This window comes from Pristiophorus japonicus, chromosome 2 (assembly GCF_044704955.1).
Source record: "Pristiophorus japonicus isolate sPriJap1 chromosome 2, sPriJap1.hap1, whole genome shotgun sequence".
Lineage (NCBI taxonomy): Eukaryota > Metazoa > Chordata > Chondrichthyes > Pristiophoridae > Pristiophorus > Pristiophorus japonicus.
This window is the reverse complement of record NC_091978.1, coordinates 170,040,168-170,064,162: the sequence shown is the minus strand read 5'-3', so window position 1 is coordinate 170,064,162 and position 23,995 is coordinate 170,040,168. Positions and strand designations below refer to the sequence as shown.

Here is a 23,995-nt window from a genome sequence, read left to right as displayed (position 1 = left end):
CGGGATAAATGGGTCATTTTCGGTTGGAAATCGGTGGTTAGTGGTGTGCCACAGGGATCGGTGCTGGGACCACAACTGTTTACAATATACATAGATGACCTGGAAGAGGGGACAGAGTCTAGTATAACAAAATTTGCAGATGACACAAAGATTAGTGGGAAAGCGAGTTGTGTAGAGGACACAGAGAGGCTGCAAAGAGATTTAGATAGGTTAAGCGAATGGGCTAAGGTTTGGCCGATAGAATACAATGTCGGAAAGTGTGAGGTCATCCACCTTGGGGAAAAAAACAGTAAAAGGGAATATTATTTGAATGGGGAGAAATTACAACATGCTGCGGTGCAGAGGGACCTGGGGGTCCTTGTGTATGAATCCCAAAAAGTTAGTTTGCAGGTGCAGCAGGTAATCAGGAAGGCGAATGGAATGTTGGCCTTCATTGCGAGAGGGATGGAATATAAAAGCAGGGAGGTCCTGCTGCAACTGTATAGGGTATTGGTGAGGCCGCACCTGGAGTACTGCGTGCAGTTTTGGTCACACTTAAGGAAGGATATACTAGCTTTGAAGGGGGTACAGAGACGATTCACTTGGCTGATATCAGAGATGAGGGGGTTACCTTATGATGATAGATTGAGTAGACTGGGTCTTTTCTCGTTGGAGTTCAGAAGGATGAGGGGTGATCTTATAGAAACATTTAAAATAATGAAAGGGATAGACAAGATAGAGGCAGAGAGGTTGTTTCCACTGGTCGGGGAGACTAGAACTAGGGGGCACAGCCTCAAAATACGGGGGAGCCAATTTAAAACCGAGTTGAGAAGGAATTTCTTCTCCCAGAGGGTTGTGAATCTGTGGAATTCTCTGCCCAAGGAAGCAATTGAGGCTAGCTCATTGAATGTATTCAAGTCACAGATAGATAGATTTTTAACCAATAACGGAATTAAGGGTTACCGGGAGCGGGCGGGTAAGTGAAGCTGAGTCCACGGCCAGATCAGCCATGATCTTGTTGAATGGCGGAGCAGGCTCGAGGGGCTAGATGGCCTACTCCTGTTCCTAATTCTTATGTTCTTATGTTCTACGCGTGTCAATGATCGGAGGACCAGGAAGTGGCGAGCTATGTCGCCAAACTAAGGCGTCTCGCAGGACTAGAATAATGCTCAGACTTTTTTTGCACTGGGCATTGGACATGAGCCAATCCTTTGCAAACTGTTGACTGTAGAATTTCCGAATCTAAGTAAAGCCATACCGATAGCCCAGGCATTTATGTCCACCAGCAACAACACCAAACAGATTTCGCAGAGTAAAGAAGTTTCGGCCAGTACTGTGCATAAAATAACATCGGTCTTGAGCAGAAATGTACTTGGCAGAACGTACACACCGGTTGCTGCAGCCTGACCTCAGTTGACCCAGAGTCCGCCATCAAATGTTAATGCGAGGCAGTTAACACCATGTTGGTGCTGCGGAGGTGATCATTGGCCTCATCAATGCTGCTTTAAGCATTATGCTTGCAATGGTTGCAGAACAATAGGATACCTCCAACGAATGTGCAGGCGAGCTGCAAACTCTGCAAACCACCACGTTGCAGAGGAAGATCGATCCACTATGGATCAGGCTGAATTGGAGACTCGTACTGAGGAGGCAGAAGTATACGGGGTACACACATTCACTACGAAATGTCCACCAATAATGTTGAAAATTGAACTGAAAGGTATTCCAGTATCTATGGAACTGGACACGGGGGCAAGTCAGTCCATAATGAGTAAAAAGGCCTTCGACAGGCTGTGGGGCAAAAAGGCACACAGGCCCAAGCTCAGCCCCATTCACACCAAACTAAGGACTTACACCAAGGAACTAATCCCTGTAATTGGCAGTGCAGAAGTCAAAGTTTCCTTTGGAGCAGTACACGAACTCCCACTGTTGATTGTGCCAGTGGATGGCCCCATGTTGTTAGGCAGAAGCTGGCTGAGAAAAATCTGCTGGAACTGGGACGACATCCGAGCGCTTTCGTCCGTCGACGACGCCTCATGTACCCAGGTTCTGAGCAAGTTCCCATCGTTTTTTGAGCCAGGCATTGGAAACTTCTCAGGGGTGAAAGTGCAGATCCATTTGGTTCCCGGTATGCGACCCATCCACCACAAGGCACGGGCGGTATCGTACATGATGCGTGAAAAAGTGGAAATTGAGCTGGACAGGCTGCAACGTGAAGGCATCATCACGCCGGTGGAATTCAACGACTGGACCAGTCCGATTGTCCCGGTACTTAAGGAGGATGGCACAGTTAGAATTTGTGAGGACTATAAAGTAACGATTTTTCGATGCAGGACCAGTACCCGCTACCCAAAGCAGACGACCTATTTGCTACACTGGCTTGGAGGGACGACATTCACCAAGCTGGACTCACCTCGGCCTACATGACGCAGGAGCTGGAGGAGTCTTCGAAAGGCCTCACCTACATCAACACGCACAAAGGTCTGTTTATCTACAACCAGTGTCCGTTTGGGACTCGGTCGGCCGCGGCTATCTTCCAGCGGAACATGGAGAGCCTGCTAAAGTCGATTCCTTGCACAGTGGTCTTCCAGGACGACATATTGGTTACAGGTCGGGACACCATGAAGCACTTGAAGAATCTGGAAGAGGTTCTTAGTCGGTTGGATCACGTGGGGCTCAGGTTGAAATGCTCAAAGTGTGTTTTCCTGGCATAGGACGTCGAGTTCTTGGGAAGAAGAATCGCAGCAGAGGGCATCAGACTCACCGATGCCAAGACTGAGGCTATCAAGAATGCGCCGCGACCACAGAACGTGACGGAGCTGCGGTCGTTTGAGACTCCCTAACTATTTCGAAATTTCCTACCTGATTCTGGACCCCGCTAGAACCCCTACATGCGGGAGACGAAGGGGAATTCACGAGGCTGCCATTAAGAAAGCCAGAAATCTGTTGTGTTCAAACAAACTGCTTGTCTTGTATAACCCTTGTAAACGATTAGTGCTCGCTTGCGATGTGTCGTCATACGTGATCGGGGGTGTGTTACAACACGCTAATGAATCGGGGATTTTGTAACCGGTCGCTTATGCATCCAGGAGTTTGTCCAAGGCCGAACGGGCCAACAGCATGATTGAAAAAGAGGCTCAGGCGTGCGTCTACAGGGTGAAAAAAATGCACCAGTACTTATTTGGCCTCAAGTTTGAGCTTGAAACTGACCACAAGCCGCTCATATCGCTGTTCTCTGAGAGCAAAGGGATTAATACCAATGCCTCTGCCACATCCAAAGATGAGCGCTCACGCTGTCGGCATACAACTATGTAATCCGCCACAGACCGGGCACACAGAACTGCGCCGATGCTCCCAATCGCTGCCATTGCCCCCCACCGGGGTGAAAATGGCACAGCCAGCGGACTTGCTCATGGTCATGGAGGCATTCGAGAACGAAAAGTCCCCCGTTACAGCTCGCCATATCAGGACCAGGACCAGCCAGGATCCTTTACTTTCCATGATAAAAAAAAAAACTGTGTCCTCTATGGGAGCTGGTCCGGTGTCCCAGCAGAGATGCAGGAGGCGATTAAAGCCTTCCACAGACGCAAAGACGAGTTGTCCCTGCAGGCAGACTGTCTATTGAGGAGCAATCGCGTGGTCTTGCCCAAGAAAGGCAGGGATACGTTCATATGTGAACTACACAGCATCCACCCAGGCATCGTAATGATGAAAGCCATAGCGAGATCCCATGTGTGGTGGCCCGGCATCGACTCAGATTTAGAGTCATGCGTGCGCCAGTGCAATACTTGCTCTCAGCTGAGCAATGCACCCAGAGAAGCACCTCTAAGCTTGTGATCGTGGCCCTCCAAACCGTGGTCGAGGATCCACGTAGACTATGCCCATTTCTAGGCAAAATGTTTTTAGTTGTCGTGAACGCTTGCTCAAAATGGATTGAATGTGCAATAATGTCTGTAAGCACGTCCAAGGCCATTATTGAAAGCCTACAAGTCATGTTTGCCACGCACGGCTTGCCTGATGTCCTCGTCAGCGACAATGGGCCGTGCTTCACCAGTGCTGAATAGAAGGAATTCATGACCCGTCACATAGGCTCCGTTCAAGTCCGCATCCAACGGCCAGGCAGAGCGGGCAGTTCAGACCATGAAGAAAAGCTTGAAACGTGTGTCAGAAGGCTCCCTGCAGGCCCACCTGCCCCGCGTCCTGCTCAGCTACCGCACCAGACCCCACTCACTCACCAGGGTTCCCCCAACCGAGCTGCTCATGAAAAGGGCGCTTTAAACAAGGCTCTCTCTTGTCCACCCTGATCTCCATGATCATGTGGAGGGCAAGCGGCATGAACAAAGTGTGTACTGTGACCGCGCAAATTTGTCACGCGATATTGAGATCAATGATCCCGTGTTTGTGATCAGTTATGCACATGGTCCCAAATGGCTCGCTGGCACGGTCACAGCCAAAGAGGGGAGTAGGGTGTTTCAGATCAAACTGACCAATGGACAAACGCGCAGAAAACATTTGGACCAAATCAAATTGCGGTTCACCAACAGCTACGAACAACCCAAAGAGGACACCACCAACTTTGACCCTCCAACACACACGCAAGTGGCAATTGACATCATGGTTGACCACGATGCTGAACTCATCATCCCCAGCAGCCTGGCAAGGCCGGCTGCCCAACAGCCCAGTGAAGAACTGACCAACCCACCCACACCCGCATTTGTACCGAGACAATCGACAAGGGAGCGTAAAGCCCCAGATCGTCTCACCTTGTAAATAAGTGTACTGTTGACTTCACGGGGGAGTGATGTAATGTATTTAACCCTTTGTAAGCTGCATGACACCTGACCACCAGAGGGCCCACCTGTTGGAGTTCCAAGGGATCCCAGCATCCCTTGGGAGCACAGTCTGTTAAGTGGGCCACTCACAAGGTACCTGCACTCTGGATTTTTACTAAAGGAGCTAAGGTCACACTTGCTCATTGTACACAGTACTCGGTTTCATCCTTTATTATGAGTGCACCAGTCAGGATCATGGCTTGTATCATGGCTTCAAGCAAGCGGAGGATGGTGACAAACTTTTGAGGACAGCCGAATTTGAAGTGGTCACTCCATAATCCCTCATGGTTGACAGTGTCAAAGGCCTTTGTCAGGTCAAAGAAGGCCATGTACAGAGGTTGATGTTGTTCCCTGCATTTCTCTTGAATTTGTCACACGGTGAAGATCATGTTCATTGTGCCCCTTAGTGGATAGAATCCGCATTGCGACTCTGGGAGGAGCTCTTCTGCCACAAGGAGAAGGCAGTTGAGGAGGATTCTTGCGATAACTTTCCCTGTGGTAGACAGCAGGGAAATTCCTCTGTAGTTACCGCAATCGGACTTGCCCCCTTTCTTGAAGATGGTCACGATTACGGCGTCTGAGATCCCCTGGCATGCTCTCCTCCTTCCAAATAAGAGAAATTAGCTCATGTATTCGTGCTTCTCCACCATGTGTTAGTGCTTCGGCGGGGATTGCATCTGCTTCTGAGGTCTTGTTGTTCTTCAGTTGTCGAATGGCCTTTTAAACCTCATGATGGGCTGGGGTTGTACTGAGGTGGTGGCGGGTAGCATGCTGCGGGATGCAGTCGAGGACACTCACGTTGAAGACAGAGTCTCTGTTCAGGAGACCCTCCGAGTGCTCCTTCCAGTGAGCACTGCCTGCCTCTCTGTCCTTGATAAGTTCTCCGTTTTTGGACCGCAGAGTAGGACCTTGGGTGCTTGGGCCGTGGGTGTTCTTTACTGCACTGCAGTGAAGAATCCACGCACATCGTGGTTGTTGGTTAGTTGCTGGATCTCCTGCGCTTTCTCTACCCACCATCTGTTCTTTAGGTCGGGAGTTTTTTGTTGGACCTCAGCCTTCAGACGTCTGTAGCTCTGCTTTCTTGCTCTCGAGTTGTCTTGCTGTTTCCAATTCAAAAATGCCTTGCGCTTGCAGCTTAGTTGTTCTTGTCGAACCAGTCTTGGTGTTGGTTGAGTGACTGAGCGTCTCCTCACAGGTCTTAATTATGGAGGCCTTAAGGGCAGTCCAGGCACCGTGAGCATTCTGGATCACTGAGAGTCGCCAGGTTGGTAGTGAGGCGCTGGTTGAATAGGGCTTTCTTAGCATGGTCTTTGAGTGCTCCAGCATTGATTTTCCTGCGGCATTGTTTCTGTTGCTGCCGCTGTTTTTGGGCAACGTTGATGGTCATCACTGAGCGGATTAGGCGGTGTTCCGTCCAGCAGTCGTTGGCTCCTGTCATGGCACAGGTGATGCGCACGTCCTTGCGGTCTCTCGCCCAGACGATAACGTAGCCTAGCAGATGCCAGCTTGGAGAGAGGGTGTTGCCATGAAGACTTGTACTTGTCTTTCTGACGGAACAAGGTGGTGGTTATGACAAGGCCATGTTGCAAGCATTTTGTCAGGAGGAGGGTACCGTTGAAGTTAGTTTTCCTTACCCCCTCTCTGCCGATCACATCTCCCCAGAGGCCTGTGTCCTTTCCAACTCTGGCGTTAAAGTCGCCAAGGAGGATCAGCTTGTCATCCATTGGGACTCGGGACAGGGATTCTTAAAGGCTGGAGTAGAATTCCTCTTTGGTCTCGTATCATCATACTACTGATGTCAGGCTAACTAGCTTATAGTTCTGTGTTTTCTCTTCCCCGCCCCCCCTCCCCCCTTTCTTGAACAGCAGAGTTACATTTGCTACCTTTCAGTCCATGGGCACCGTTAATGAATCTAGAAAATTCTGGAAGATCAAAACCAATGTATCCATATCTCTGCAGCCACCTCTTTTAAAATCCTAGAATTAACGCCATCAGATCCAGGAGATTTGTTGGCTTTTAGTCCCATTAATTTCTCCAGTACTTTTTCTTTACTAATATTAATTACTTTATGTTCCTTAATCTCATTAGACCCTTGGTTCCCCACTATTTCCGGTATCTTTTTTGTCTTCTAATATGAAGACAAATACAAAATATTTGTTTAAAGTCTCTGCCATTTTCTTATTCTTCATTATAATTTCTCCTATCTCCACCCTCTAAGGAGCCAATATTTACTTTTGCTAATCTCTTTTTACATACTTGCAGAACCTCTTACAATCTGTTTTTATATTTCTTGCTAGTTTACTCTCATTCTATTTTCTCCCACTATCAATTTCTTTGGCATTCCTTACTGATTTTTAAAACCCTTCCAATCCTCAGGCTTTCTCCTCTTTTTGGCAACATTGTAAGCCTCTTTTAATCTAATACCAACTTTAACTTCTCTAGTTAGCCACGGTTGGACCACTTTTCCCATGGAGTCTTTTGTCCTCAAGGACATGTATATTCATTGGGAATTATGAATTATATCTTTAAGTGTTTACCATTGCTTATCTACCGTCATATCTTTTAATATAATTTCCCAATCTACCTTAGCCAACTTGACGCTCATACCTTTGTTACTGGCTTTGTTTAGATTTAAGATCCTAGTTTTGGACTTAACCACATCTCAAACCCAATAGCAAATTCTATCATGATCACTCTTCTCCAGATGAACTTTTACTTTAAGATTACTAATTAATCATGTCTCATTTCACAATACTAGATCTAAAATAGCCTGTTTCCTAGTTAGTTCCTCCACATACTGTCTCGAATGTATTCCATGACCTTGTCCTCCAAGCTACTTTTGCCAATTTGATTTGCACAGTCTATATAAAGATTAAAGCCCCCCATGGTTATTGCATTACCCTTGTTGCATGCTCCTCTAATTTCCTGATTTATACTGTAATTATTACAAAGTATTTGCTGCACAGAATCAGGATATTCGGCCCAACAGGTCCATGTCGGTGTTTATGCTCCACACATGGGCCTCTTCCCACCCTTCTTCATCTAAGCCCATCAGCATATCCTTCTATTCCTTTCTCTCTCATGTGCTTATCTAGTTTCCCCTTAAATTCATCTTTGCTATTCGCCTCAGCTACTCCTCGTGGTAACAAGTTCCACATTCTAACCGTTCTCTGGGTAAAGAGGTTTCTCTGAATTCCCTGTTGGATTTATTCATGACTATCTTATATTTATGTCCCCTAGTTCTGATCGCGCCTGTAAGTGGAAACATCTCCGCTACACCTACCTATCAAACCATTTCATAACCTTGAAAACCTCTATCAGGTTATCCCTTCAGTTTACTTTTTTCTAGCCTGTTCAATCTTTCCTGATAGGTAGAACCTCCAAGTTCTGATAACATTCTAGTAAATGTTTTTTGCAATTTCTCTAGTGCTTCCATTTCCTTTTTTATAATATGGAGACCACAACTGTTCAGAATGTGGTCTAACCAAGGTTCGATACAAGTTTAGCAAAACTTCTCGGGATAGGGGTGATCAAAAGCATTCCCTGCTTTTAATTCCATCCGTCTAGAACTGAACATCTGTGCTTTATTTGCTTTATTAATGGATTTATTAACATACATCACTACTTTTAGTGATTTATGTATCTGTACCCCCAGATCCCTCTGTTTCGCTACCCCATTTAGACACTTACTTTCCAAGGAGTATGTGGCCACCTTATTCTTCCCACTAAAATGCACTACCTCACACTTGTCTATATTGAAGTTAATTTGCCAATTATACGCCCATTCTGCACCTTTATTGACGTCTTCCTGTATTTTGTCACTGTCCTCTTCTGTATTAACTACAGCCACCAATTTGGTGCCATCCACAAATTTTGAAATTGTACTTCCGATTCCCGAGTCCACATCGTTTATGCAAATGGTGAAACCCGGTGGTTCCAGCACCGATCCTTGTGGAACACCACTTCCCACCTTTTGCTAATCTGAGTAACTACCTCTAACCACTACTCTCTTTTTTGTTTTGTAGCCAGCTTGCTATCCATTCTGCTACTTGTTCCCTGACTCCCATGTTCTGATCCAAGTCATGAGTCTACAGTGCGGTACCTTATCAAAGGCTTTTTGGAAATCCAAATATATTGCGTCTACTGCATTACCTTTATCTACCCTTTCTGTTACTTCTTCAAAGCATTCAATAAGGTTGGTCAAGCATGACCATCCCTTTTGGAATCTATGCTGACTACTCTTCATTATATTTCCAGTTTCTAGATGTTTTTCTATTGCATCTTTGTGTAAGCATTCCATTATCTTTCCTACCACCAACGTTAAACTAATTTGTCTATAATTCCCTGGACTTGTTCTATTTTAGATATCTAATGAATCACATTAGCTGTCTACCAGTCCTCTTGCAGTATTTTCCAATTAATTTATTTATATATATATATGTACATGTATGTAATAGTGCCTCTGCTATCTCTTACCTAATTCTTTTAATATGTGTGGCTGCAATCCATCTGGATCAGGGGTTTTATCCTCAAATGTTATTAGTTTATCAATTATCTCCCCTTTTTCTATCTTAAATGTCGTTGTATCTTTTTTGACCTCTTCTAATGTCATGTCCACCATGTTAGTCTCCCTAGTAAATACCGAGGCACGGTAATTATTTAATATTTCTGCCATGTCGCTCATTGCCTGAGTTTATTGTGTGTATCCCTTCATGACCTTATCCCTATTTTGATTTTCTTTTGTTAATTATGTGTCTGTCGACTACTTTACTGTATCTTTTTATATCCCTTGATAATTTAATTTCTCTTTGCCTTCATAATTGTTTTTTTGACACATTTCCTAATCTTTTCGTATTCCTTTTATCATCCTCTCCTTTATTGTCGATGTACTTACTGAATGTCTTTGTCTTTTTTTTAAATTTCAATTTTGTCCTTATTTCTTCATCCATGGGGTGTCATTACTGGCTCGTTCTTGCTTTTTAGTGGGATATATTTGTCCTGGATCCTTTTGATCATCATTTTAAATGTTTCCCAATGCGGTTCTATTTCTTTGTTTATCATTAATTTTTTTCAGTTTATTTTCCCTAGCTCCATTCTCATCCCCTTAAACTCAGCTTTTTTCCAATTTCTTACTTTTGTCTTCTGTCCTTCTCAATGTGTAACAATACAGAGTAAGAAAGGAGTCCTGCACACATTGTAAAAAAAACTCCCCTCTTGCCAGTTTACTTCGAGGTAGTTAAAATCTCCCATGATTATGATTCTGTGTCCTTTACTCATTTCACATATTTCCTTACATATTTCTTCCTCGATCTCCTTTCCACTATTTGGTCTGTAGTATACCTACATTAGCGTGTTCGATCACTTGAGCTAGATTTTCGGCTCTTTTGCTCCTCCGTTTGCACCCCTGTGGGGCGGTAAATGTTGTTTTTGTGCGTAACACCAGACGTCCAGGATTTACCACCCGGCCGGTAGATTCGGCTACTAATTTGCGGCAGCACGAAAACTTACCGCCCCGTCGTCCATTTTTAGCGAGATGGAACATTTGACCCTTATACTTCATTTAAAGCCCAGCCCAGGAAACACCTGAAAAAAACAGGCGTTCCCAGGGTGCAGCAGGCGGTATTAGCAGTGTATTTAAATGGAGGCTAGAGGATCCGACATCGCAGTTGTCATTGACTGCTACAGTTGCACATACCATGCTGTGTGAAGCTCCGAGTTGCAAACGGCATTTTTATGTGCCATTACAGTTTCCTTACAAGGTCAGTAAGAGATTTGAATAGGAACATTACTAATTCGCCAGCATATCGTGCTGGTTGCTATTGGCTGGCAGCTCAAAACTAGAAGAAGGGCTTTTGACCATGTCGGCCCACGGATGTGGAAAGTTCAAAGACGTCTGGTGAAGAGGCCTACCCCCCCCCCCACTGGTTTACAGGGACCATCGCTCATTACACCAGCTCTCTGAAGCGCAGTGCATTAGAAGGCTGTGCTTCCAAAAGGAAGTGCTGAGAGGCAGTGCCAATAGGACTGCATTGCCTGTCACAGTGAAGGTGACTTGCAATGGCCTTCTATGACTCTGGCTCCTTCCAGGCAGCAGGAGGGGACATATTCAGCATCTCTCAACACGCTGCACGTAGCTGCATTTGCCTAGTTACAAAGGCTCTGTATGCCCGCAGAATGGACTTCATAAAGTTCCCTATGAGCAGGGACAACCAGAATGAGAGGGCTTTCTGAGGGTTCAAGGAGCCATTGACTGCACACACATCACCTTGCGAGCACCAATACAGAGGTATTCAGAAACTGAAAGGGATGCCAATCCCTAAACGTGCAGCTGATGATCGACCACATGCAGTGCATTCTGGCAGTGAATGCCCGCTTTCCAGGGAGCGCACATGATGCTTTCATCTTGCGTGAAAGCAGTGTCTCACAAATGTTTCAGGGCACGGCTGGCAGATTGGGGACAAAGGATACGGCCTAGCCAGTTGGCTCATGACCCCCCCCACCCCCCGCAACCCCACCACAGAAGCCGAGCAGCGCTACAATGACAGCTATGCAACTACCCGCAACCCAATCGAATAGACAATTGGCAAGCTTCCGATGCCTGGACCATCTGGAGGCAGCCTTCAATACTCCCCTCAATAGGTCTCTGAATTCATTGTGGTGTGCTGCATGCTGCACAACTTAGCCATCATGAGGAGCCAGGCATTGCCAGTGGGAATTGCAGACCCACCTCAGGAGGAGGAGGAGGATGACGAAGAGGAGCCTGGCGAGGCACCAATTGCAGAGCCACCCCCTCCACGGGGAGGCAACGTGGAGATGCTGCTGCAGGAAGAGTCGCACATTGACAGCTCATAATGGACCACTTTGCTTGAATGAGGAAGGTGGGGATGCAGCTAAGACTCACGACTCGGTGCCACCATAAAGGCTCATCTACACTGAATTCTGGAATGAGACACACGACACCATGACAAAGGTCAAAGTAACATTTTTATTAAAACTAGTAAACAATACCCACCCCTCCAACAACACCAAACAATACAATGAACAAACAAATCCAAGGCTGCTTGAGGGCTGCTGGGTTCAGGGGGAAGGCGATGTATGATGACACCCTGGACGAGCTCTTGGCCTGGAAGACCCGGCTGCGGACTTCTGCGCCTCATCGGTGGAAGCAATCACTGGTGGCTGGGGTGTCATCATCATACGCAGTCCCTCGGAATCGAGGAAGGCTTGCTTCCACTCTTAAAATGAGTCTTTAGGTGGCTGAACAGTCCAATACACAAGAGCCACAGTCCCTGCGACAGGTAGGGCAGACAGTCGTTGAGGGTAAGGGAGGGTGGGACAGGTTTGCTGCACGTTCTTTTCACTGCCTGCGCTTGTTTTCTGCATGCACTCGGCGATGAGACTCGAGGTACTCAGCACCCTCCCAGATGTACTTCCTTCACTTAGGGTGGTCTCCCAGGTGTCGGTGGGGATGTTGCACTTTATCAGGGAGGCTTTGAGGATGTCCTTGTAACGTTTCCTCTGTCCACCTTTGGCTCGTTTGCCATGAAGGAGTTCTAAGTAGAGCACTTGCTTTGGGAGTCTTGTGTCTGGCATGCGGACAATGTGGCCTGCCCAGCAGAGCTGATCAAGTGTGGTCAGTGCTTCAATGCTGGGGATGTTGGCCTGGTCGAGGACGCTAACGTTGGTGCGTCTGTCCTCCCAGGGGATTTGAAGGCTCTTGCGGAGGCATCGTTGGTATTTCTCCAGCGACTTGAGGTATCTACTGTACATGGTCCATGTCTCTGAGCCATACAGGAGGGTTGGTATTACTACAGCCCTGAAGACCATGAGCTTTGTGGTAGATTTGAGGGCCTGGTCACCCCACCCCATTATGGCTGGGGTGTGTATCGTGCATGGTTGGCGAGTTAGTGGTGGGAGCCTGATGCTGTCATCCTGAGCAAGGACAGAACCTTCTATTTCCTACTGACACTCCGATGGGGCTGGGCCTCAACATCCAGAGGTCTCCACAACTTGTTGGTTTGCTTCGGCACCGTCCCTTTCCCGTTGCACAATGGCGAACGAAGAGAGGGTGGCACTAGTCATCGACAGCATTACATCACCATAGCTTGTGCCTGCAATGCGATCGATGCTGCGACATGATCAAGGGCACCACCACACAATCTGGCACACTGCTGTCGCTGCTGGAGGCCGCCTGCCTCTGTGTGTGGGCAGTGATGGCCTCGCTGGAGTCCTGAGTCGCAACGACAATCCGTGACACTGCCTCTGCAACAGTCACAGAAAGCTTGTCGATGCTTTCTGGGATCCGACCCAGTGCAGCCATGAGCTCACAGTGCATGCCTGTGTTCTCATAGAAACATAGAAAATAGGCCCTTCGAGCCTGCACCGCCATTCAATGAGTTCATGGCTGAACATGCAACTTCAGTACCCCATTCCTGCTTTCTCGCCATACCCCTTGATCCCCCTAGTAGTAAGGACTACATCTAACTCCTTTTTGATATCTCTTCGCAGTTGAAGCACTCTCACAACAGGAGGTAGCAGAATTTGAGGGGGTCTGTTCAAATTGGTGGACATTTCGACCAAGTCCATTTCCATGTCTGCCTGTTCTTGAGCAGACCTACTTTGCCGACTCGCCATCTGGAGAGCTGACCCACGAGATTCCCCTCTCGCATCGTGTTGGTGTAGGCGACTGGGATCAGGAGCCTCCGATGACTCGAACCCAACAAAATTGTCCTCGTCCCCAGATGTGGTGTCTTGCATCGGGATAGCAGGTGGGCTTGGCAGCTCCGCCATCGGAGTTTCCTCACCAGCCTTGTCATCTCCACCATGGCCAGATGTCGATACCTCATGGGAAGGCTGTCGTGATTGTGGCTGTTCTTCTACAAGCACAAAAAAACACGTGTGATTAGCAGCAGGGGAGGGAGGGCAGTCGGAAGGTGGCATTACACATGTGCATTTGAAGGCCCACAGACACTTACGTCTCAATGCAGTCACATCAGTAGCACAATCCATTTACTTACCCCCATACCCGAAGGGGCTCAGCAACACCCCCGGCAACTGCCGACCCGGTGCTCCAATGAGTGCCGACACCCGTTCCTCAAAATCAGTCAGTGGAAGAATTTGAGGCGGACCCCCTCAAATTCTGCTACCTCCTGTTGTGAGAGTGCTTCAACTGCAAAGAGAAAAATAGGAGGGGTTCAGAAAGGCTTCATCTCCTGTTGTGCCACATATGCCTACCATACTTCAATAGGTTGGACTGTGTTGATGTTTTCATGACTTCACTTCAATCTGTGTGGATGTTGCATGAGCTTTGTGAGCGATTGTTAGGAGGTGAGGGGGGTGCAACATAGGCGCTGCAGATGATCTTTATGAAACCCATAACAGCAGTGGGAGTGTATTGCGAGGAAGGTTCTCAATGTTAAGGGACATAAAGTGTATGTGCATCCTTCATTAAGAGGCAATGGGTAGAGAAGTCATCCTTCATTCTTATGGATTGTGAAACCCACCCCACAGACTGCAAGACTTTGAGACTGACCATATACATGAAGGACTTCACATAGTCTTTGAGATTCATATTGGAACAATAGGAGGCATATATGTGTGAATGGTACTTACCCTGACGAGTCTCGTAAGGTCGTTGAACTTTTTTCTGCATTGTATTCCAGTTCTGGGAACCGTATCTGCTGCAGACCTCCTGGGCAATTTCCTTCCATAATCGCTTGCAGATTGGTGGCAGAGGTCTGGCTCCCCCAGCCGGATGAAGTGAGGACCACCTCCTCTCCACATCGTGCACTAAGGCTTCAGAAGCCTCATTCAAAAAGTACCTGGTACGCTGCCTTCCCTGCTGCTGCTCCATCTCTGCAAAAGTGTCAGAAATGAGACGCAACACATGCGCATGTGCACATGAAGCTGCCGTGCCCTAAATTAGCGTTTGTGACCTGGAAAAAAAAACAACTGTGCATGAGCAAACTAGTCGCCTATTTTACCGCCGCAAGTTTCAGCTGGGGCACACAAAGTCCATTGTGTAATGCCTGATTTAACGGCAACAACGCTCATGCATCTTAATTTTTTTTGACGAATCTTCCAGTCAAGGGCGCAAACTTTTTTCAGCCAATATCTTTACCGCCCCTGAAATCGGAAAAGCCGAAAATCAAGCTGCTTATCTTTTATTTCAATTCATATAGATTCTGTTTCTAATCTTTTAGTTATGTCCCTTTTTTCTACTGCCATTATGTTATCTCTAATTAGTATAACCACCCCATCCCCTTCCTTCCCTATCTTTTCTGATTATTAATAAGGGCAATATTTAGTTGCCAGTCCTGTTCTTTATGTCCCTTACGGCTAAAGGGATCAAGGGGTATGGAGAGAAATCAGGAAAGGGGTACTGAGGTGAATATCAGCCGTGGTCTTATTGTATGGTGGTGCAGGCTCGAGGGGCCGAATGGCCCACTCCTGCACCTATTTTCTATGTTTCTAGCCATGCGTCAGTTATTCCTACTATATCTGCTCCCTCGCTATGGATTATTGCCATCAGTTTCCCCATTTTATTTTGAATGCTGCATACATTGCTGTACAAACAATTTAATTTGTCTTTAATAGTTGTTCCATTTACTTTATTTTTAACAGTCCTTTTATACTTCCAGTTTATAACTGTATTTGTTCCCTGACTGTTTGGTACCCTTGTTCCTTACCTTCGTCTGACCTTTACTCTCATCTCCTATTTATTTTATCTTCAGACTTGTGTTATTTTCTAGTATTTGATACTGGTGACATTTCTGCAGGCACTGGAACTGATGTAATAGTTCAAACGGGACTTTAAACTTTTCTACCCTTTTATTCTGCAGGAAATTCAGCAGGTAAAAACTCCTGAGGACTTAGAAGCATTTATGCTGAAACATGGAGAGAATATCATTGACACACTGGGAGCTGAAGTTGACAGGCTAGAGGTGGCACTCAAGGTAGGTATCTTTTTTTTCCCCTGTACTATCCATTTGAACTAAGTATACATGAGCTTGTTGTAAATGCTTATCTGCTATATTTTTATTCCAAAAGTTGCCAGGCATGTTTGGTAGTGCAAGAACTAATGAAAAAAACAATGAACATTGTACATTATTATACTTCTATGTTTTTAAGGCAAATCTGAACAAAGAATCCAGCAACATGAGTATAGAAGTAATTTTTCAAGCTGTTGCAGAGGCTGTAACCTGCCAGTATTAGCACCCATGCCCCTCCTCCAAAAAAAGTGTTGTCTATGAACATGTCAAACAGCATGTGCTAATATTTTAGGCTTCCTAACGTGACTGTCGGTTTAATTCCTGCCATTGTGAACGTGTTTTGTTTTAAAGGAAATCAAAATGAAGCCAATCAATAAATACTATTTTTGTTTTCAGCAAAAATATCCAGATGTGCGTCATGTGGATTTAGAAATCTTATAATTACTATGGACAGGAAAATGCCAGGAATGTCTAATGAAGAACACTGCAACATACAGCGATAAATAGAACTCATTGCCATTATAGCAATGCCTATCGTGGTCATTATAAGCTATTAGCATCACATGTTCCTCTAAATGTTGTTTTAAGACATTGCACAGTACAATTTATACAAGATTGGCAGACTGTAGAGTTACGGTGCTATGGCGTGATCTATTGTGTTATAGCTACCACGTGGTTAAAGAAATGGTTCTGATATTGCTCATTAGCAGTATAACTATTTTGAATTCATGGAATGTTATTCATCAGCATGCCTGTTGTAGTGGGGGAATAGGCAGCTTTGCCACATGTTTGCAAATTGGGGTGATTGCATAACTTTCTATTGAAACAATTTTATTGTTTTTGTTCACTTATGTAATTTGTATATTCTAAAATTGCCCAGATTCAAACTGTAAACCATTCTGTTTCATAATGTTCAGCCTTGACATAATTTTAGCAGAAAGGGTGAAAGCCAACTGCAAATAAAACTGCTTTATTTATGGGTCCATTGAATTTACTGGTACAATAAGTAAGTATTCAAACCAAACTTGTTTGGGACAATTTTTTTTTAAATCAAGTATTTTAATAAAGATGTGCATGTAACATTTTATTTTGGAAAACTGGAACGACATTTTAGAATGAGGAAAAGGATTTTTTATTATTTAAGTTTAAAGTGTTAGTATTCCTACCAAATGGAGTGGATAATTTGTTTTCTTCTTTTAATTATACATTTATCAAATGATAAGATCCTGCCAGGTGACCTCGGTAAATATAAAATCAGAAACCCACAGAAGTTGACTTTCTGTTCCTTTATGAAATAATGATTGAACCAAAGTGTATTTTATATAGCAGTAGTTAATGTGGGAAATTCAGCAGCAATGCTTTACAGGAGAAGCTGGAATTTACCCCTTTGCCCTTGTATATTTCTTGGTGTTTTTTCACCTTCCCACCAAAATAAGTTTTTTATTAACAGCCATCAAGACATAGAAAGCAAAGAACCAGCTATTTAAATTAGAAATTACAAGTGTACTGTTTACATGGAACAAGAGAGTTGAAATTATGTAATTTGTGTACTCATCGTATGAAGTTAGACATTCTTTGTCATTTGAATCTAGTGATAAGAATATAAAATAGAAAAATAAACACTAGAATTGTTCATGTTTCCTGGAAGTTAGGATTGTTGGAACTAAAGATGCTAAGAATGTCTTGAAATAGTGTCGTTTTATGTTCTGTTTCCTTAATCTCCTTTGATAAGAAATAAATATACAAGGGAACCGGATGGTGCAGTGGTTTACTAAACCCGTTTGCCTCTGGGATCTGGCTGATAGAGTAAAAGTCTCCTCTCTGCTTATTGTATAAGAGTCCTAATTTTAAAATTTAGATTGTTCTAATGGACCATGCCTCCAACTTCAATTGCAAGTGTTTTAACACAAATTGTGCAGAAATGGTAATCTCAGGTTAGCTGTTGTGGGAGGTTAAAAATTTATACTTTCGTATTAGGAATGCTGTTCTGAGATTGGAATTCAGGGCCAGTATTGGGACAGAGATGAGAAAATTGACCTTGTAATCTAATCTGGAAATAGTTGGAAAGCCAAAGTGTTCAGTTCTTCAAAAATGGTATCCCTCACCTTGAGCACACAAAAAAGTGCTTTTTTCCCCCAATTACACATACATTTTTTACATCTAGCCTTAAAAGGTTGTATTTTTGCAACATTATCATTCTATTTTTATTTGATTTGTGAAAAGGATCAACTAATATAAAAGAGAATGGTGTTTTTGTTTTTTTTCTTTTTATTCAATTATTTTGCGGCACGTGATGCAACTTAATTAATTGCGAGGAATAACTTTCCTTCAGATTATTATACTTTAAAGAGCAGAAAATAAACCCAGAAAATGCAGTGTTTAGATTCCTGGAAAATATAGCTGATTGTCTAATTTAATAATTAGCTAATTTATCTCATCGTCTCAAGAAATGAAGTCCCGACTGAAGGTATTTTTGGGGAAGGACGCTACCTACAAAAAGCAAACGTCTTAATACATCTATCTAATTAGGCTGATACATCTGTTATCTATCCTCTCTTTAGAGTACACTTTAGAGTCATTGATGTGGGGTTTTCAGTGATAGATTATAAAAGTACACCTGTTTGTAAAATATTAATTTATTTGAGGGTGTTGATGGTGAATTCTTTGCCTTTTCATAGTGATACAGTAGTTCTTTCTCCAAGCCCTTTGTTCTTAAATTGTATTTTCAATACACATTATCTAATTTGGTTGTGGTTCAGGATTCAAAGGTACTCAGTAAAAATTGTTACAAATAAATAATTTAAGCTTAAAAAAAATCCTTGTCTGAGAACCTTTTTTGAAGAAACTGACTGAAAATATTGCAGAGGTCCTCTATAGAGAAGAAAATGGTGTTCTTTTGCTGCTGTTTTTTCTTGCATATCTGTTTTGTTTATTTTTAACAATTCAACCTAACTGAAAGTCTCACACAGGTCATTAGGGTAGATAGTGTAGGAAGTGAGAATGTCCCTTGGGTTATGTTTCAGGTTAAGGAAAATTGTTGAGGCAATTCACAGGCTGCTCTATCCTACACATAACTAATGGTGCAATTCCACTATAACTGTAGTACAGATATGGTGTAACTGCAGCCTGAACTTGTCCTAATGCTGGAATAAAATGGCACGTGATTCCCTGAACGAGGGACTCTTACTCCACTTCACTTCCAAGCCCCGCAGGCTTGCGTGTCCAATTTATAGTCCACAAGTTTAACATCGCTGCGAAGCCGAAACCACAGATACTAAAACTATCAATTGAATGCATTGTTATACTGTATGTAACTTAGAATGCTTAATATCTGAGAGTATTCCCCGGAAATTATTGCTCAATTTGAACATACAATGCACAGAAAAATGAATAAATTCTTTACCGAAAATTCTCCAGCAACTTTAGCATCAAAGCTTGAACAATTAGTCTGTATTGAATTGTTATTTTCTGTCAGGCAATGGGTTCATGATTCTGCATTATTCAAACTCTGAAGCAATTTCCCCATATGATAACATTCCATCCAGCTACTGTCAGATGTAAAGATACTTGCAATATTATGTTTTATTTTGAACTTATTTCTAATGGCACAGTTTTGTGATACAGATTTTATTGGATTTGGATTTGCATACTATGTACCATAGAAAAAATAATTGCCGGGTTTTTTTAGACTCAAATTTAGACCAGATTGGAAAGTTAATGTTCTGATTTGATAGCTTTAGAAATGTCAATGGCTGGGAAATTCCTTCGAACTACTCCCGCTCTGTTGGTGTTACTTTGTGGCGGGAACCTTGCATTTCCTGTGAAGTAACCCGACAGAGCAGGAGCAGTTCTGAGGAATTTCCCTGCCAATGTTTTATTTTCTAATCTCTCTCCTAAGATTTAAACATCTATAAAATCTGTTCTCCAACAGTGGATTTAATCATGTTAGACTAGATAGCTATGTATTTAACTACATATTGTATATGCAATCCAAAAAAACTAATTAAAACCTAGATATTGTGAACTCATTATGACTCTCGAGGTTTTTACATTTTTTAATATAATCATTTGTCAACCAAGCACATACTTTTATGTTTTTCTCATAAATATCGGCGAAGTCTAACCTCTTCCATTGTGCTGCTTCCCCAACACCCATGTAACCTGCGTTTTAATTGAATCCCGTGCTATCTGAATCTACCTCTCATCCTCCAGAATCTGTACAATCATCTTTGAAAGTAGATAAATCACCAGGCTTGTATGAAATGTATCCCAGGCTGTTAAGAGAAACAAGGGAGGAAATAGTGGAAGCTCTGATTATCATTTTCCAATCCTCTCTGGCTGCAGGCGTAGTACCAGAAGACTGTTAATGTTGTACCGTTGTTTAAAAAGGGAGAAAGCGATAGATCGAGTAATTGCAGGCCATCAGCCTAACCTCAGTGGTGCGCAAATTATTGGAAAAAATTCCAAGGGACAGTATTAATCGTCATTTAGAAAGGCACTGATTAATCAAGGACAGTCAGCATGGATTTAAGGAAAGGCCATGCCTTGACTAACTTGAATGAATTTTTTGAGGAGGATCGATGATGGTAGCGTGCTTAGGATTTTAGCAAGGCTTTATACAAGGTCCCACTTGGCAGACTGATCAGAAAAGTAAAAGCTTCTGGGATCCAAGGGAAAGTGGCAAGTTGGATCCAAAATTGACTCAGTGGCAAGAAGCAAAGGATGATGGTCGCTGGGTGTTTTGTGAACGGAAGGCTGTTTCCAGTAGCGTTTTGCAGGGCTCAGTTCTAGGTCCCTTGCTTTTTGTAGTGTATATATCAGTCCCTCAAAATCAAAAAAGATTTGCTTCCACTCTAAAAGTGAGTTCTCAGGAGACTGCACGGCCCCCAGCCTGCGAGCACCATCGGAGCAGGCCAGGGAGCGGAAGGAGCAGCGTGGCGGCGTACCACACCAGGGAGCAGCACTTGCTGGAGCAGGAAAGCAACGGCAGTGAAAAGGGATGTCATCAAGGTCCAGGTCGGTGATTGGAGTGTGGGCAGGTACTGCAGGAGCGGTGAGGTCGGGGCGAAGGAGCAGCGAGAGATTGTAGAGGGACATGATCGGGGCCCAGGAGAGGTGTGGTTTTGGGGCCCAGAAGAGGCGAGGGCCCAAGGTGGCCAGCACGGGCCAGCCCACATTGCGATATGTGTGCACACTAGGTCTGTGCAGCAGAGCTGGTCTCCAGTCGTCTTGGTTAACCCGTACTACTGGACCAAGACCTAGCTCTGTCAAGCCCGTGTGGCGGCTGGTGTGCCACTGTCACCACATGTTTTTTTTTAAATCCAAGCACAGATATCTTCCGCCCTTCAAGGTTTAGTTCGGACCTGGAATTTTAGGTCCTTCATTGAAACATCTGTGAACTTTTTAACGTGGAAGCAAGTCATCCTCGATTAGATGATGTACAGTCCAATATGGGAATTACAATCCCTGTCACAGGTGGGACAGACAGTCATTGAAGGAAAGGGAAGGTGGGAGTCTGGTTTGCCGCATGCTCCTTCCGCTGCCTGGGCTTGTTTTCTGCATGCTCTCGGCGACGAGACTCAAGGTGCTTAGTACCCTTCCGGATGCTCTTCCTCCACTTAGGGCGGTCTTTGGCCAGGGATTCCCAGGTGTCGGTGGGGATGTTGCACTTTATCAAGGAGCCTTTGAGGGTGTCTTGAAATGTTTCCTCTGCCCACCTGGGGATCACCTGCCATATAGGAGTTCCAAGTAGAGCACTTGCTTTGGGAGTCTTGTGTCGGGCATGTGGACAATGTGGCCCGCCCAACGGAGCTGGTCGAGCGTGTTCAGTGTTTCGTGGCTGGGGATGTTGGCCTGATTGAAAACACTGATGGTGCGTCTATCCTCCCAGGGGATTTGCAAGATCTTGCGGAGATATCGTTGGTGGTATTTCTCCAGCGATTTGAGTGTCTACTGTGTATGGTCCACGTCTCTGAGCCATACAGGAGGGCGGGTATCACTACAGCCCTGTAGACCATAAGCAAGGTGCCGTATTTGTGGGCCTGATCTTCGAACGCTCCCTTCCTGAGGCGATTGAAGACTGCGCTGGCGCACTGGAGGCAGTGTTGGACCTTGTCGTCTATGTCTGCCCTTGCTGATACTAGGCTCCCAAGGTATGGAAAGTGGTCACGTTGTCCAAGGCCGCGCCATGGATTTTGCTGACCGGGGGGAAAGTGCTGTGTGGCGGGGTCAGGTTGGTGGAGGACCTTTCTCTTACAGGTGTTTAATGTATGGCCCATGCTTTTGTACACATCGGTGAAGATGTGACAATGACTTGGAGTTCAGCCTCTGAAAGTGCGCAGACGCAAGCGTCGTCCGCATACTATAGTTTCACGACAGGATGGGACGGTCTTGGATCTAGCCTGGAGGCGACGACGGTTGAACAGGTTCCCATTGGTTCTATAGTTTAGTTCCACTCCAGCGGGGAGCTTGTTGAGCGCGAGATTGAGCATTGCAGCGAGGAAGATCGAGATGAGGGCTGGCGCGATGACGCAGCCCTGCTTGACCCCGGTTCGGACGTGGATTGTGTCTGTGGTGGATCCGTTGGTCAGGATCATGGCTTGCATGTCGTCATGGAGCAGGCGGAGGATGGCGACAAACATTTGGGGGCAACCGAAACTGAGGAGGACTCTCCATAGTACCGCATAGTGGTTAACAGTGTCAAAGGCTTTTGTGAGGTCAAAGAAGGCCATGTACAAGGATTGGTGCTGTTCCCTGCATTTCTCTTGAAGTTGTCACTCGGTGAAGATCATGTCCGTTGTACCCCATAGTGGACGGAATCCGCACTGTGACTCTGGGAGGAGCTCCTCAGCCACAGGGAAAAGATGGTTGAGGAGGATTCCAGCGATGACTTTCCCAGTGGCCGACAACAGGAAGATTCCTCTATAGTACCCACAGTTGGACTTGTCCACCAGAGGAACAAGTACAAGGCATCATGGCAACACCCTTGCTCCAAGCACTGGCACCTGCTCGACTATGTCATTGCTCGAGCGAGGGATCACAAGGACGTGCACATCACCCGCGCCATGACAGGAGCTGACGACTGCTGGACAGACCACCGCCTAATTAGTTCCATCATCAACATTAATATAGCCCCAAAGCAACGACGGCAACAGACCAATGCCACAGAAAAATCAACACCGGGGCACTCAAAGACCCAGCTAAGAGAGCCCTATACAGCCAGAGCCTCACTGCCAACCTGGCGACCCTCGATGACCCCGAGATGCAGAGTGCCCACAAGTGCTTGGTCTGCCCTCTAGACCACCATAACCAGTGCCTGCGAAGAGACGCTTGGTCACTCAACCAGGAAACACCAGGATTAGTTTGATGAGAATGACCAGGAGATCCAGGAGCTAATAAACCGCAAGCGCAGGGCATTTCTGAACCTAAAGCAACAACCCAACTCTGGAGCAGCAAAGCAGCTCTACAGATGGCTGAAGGCCAAGGTCCAACAAAAAACCCACGACCTAAAGGAATAGATGGTGGGTGGAAAAAGCACAGGAGATTCAGCAGCTGGCCGACAGCCATGACGTGCGAGGATTCTTCATCGCATTCAAGTCCACCTACGTCCCAAGCACCCAAGGCCCCACTGCTGGCCAAGAACGGGGAGACATCAAGGACACCTAGGCAGTCGGGGCCCGCTGGAAGGAGAACTTCGAAGATCTCTTTAATTGAGACTCTGCCTTTGACACGCGTGTCCTCGACTCCATCCCGCAGCATACTTCCCGCCACCATTTCAGCAAAACCCCAGCACTGCACAAGGTAGAAAAGGCCATTCGTCAGCTCAAGAACAACAAGGCATCAGGAGCAGATGGAATCCCCACTGAGGCACCAAAGAATGGCGGAGAGGCACTATTGGTGCAAATGCATGACATCTCTCTCATCTGGAAGGAGGCATGCATGCCTGGAGATCTGAGATGCCGTAATCGTGACCATCTTTAAAAAAGGGGACTTCAATGTAGGGGACATGATTAAGAAGTTTGTAAATGATACGAAAATTGGCCGTGTAGTTGATAGTGAAGAAGAAAGCTGTAAACTGCAGGAAGATATCTGGACTGGTCAGGTAGACAGATAGGTGTCAAATGAATTTCAATCCAAAAATGTGTGAGGTAATGGTTATTTGGGGAGGGCTAAAAAGGCATGGGAACATACAAT

The 23,995-nt window shown here is 45.2% G+C and overlaps 1 protein-coding gene across 1 annotated transcript in view; it reads left to right on the top strand.

Moving 5' to 3' along the window:
* slc30a9 (solute carrier family 30 member 9) overlaps positions 1–19,830 on the top strand; it is a 233,118-nt gene extending 213,288 nt beyond the window's left edge. The window contains exons 18-19 of the mRNA XM_070860729.1: positions 15,653–15,766; positions 16,199–19,830. Coding sequence (XP_070716830.1) covers positions 15,653–15,766; positions 16,199–16,243 — 159 coding nt within the window. The 3' untranslated portion in view covers positions 16,244–19,830. The remainder of the gene's footprint in view (positions 1–15,652; positions 15,767–16,198) is intronic.
* The last annotated feature ends 4,165 nt before the right edge of the window (positions 19,831–23,995 follow it).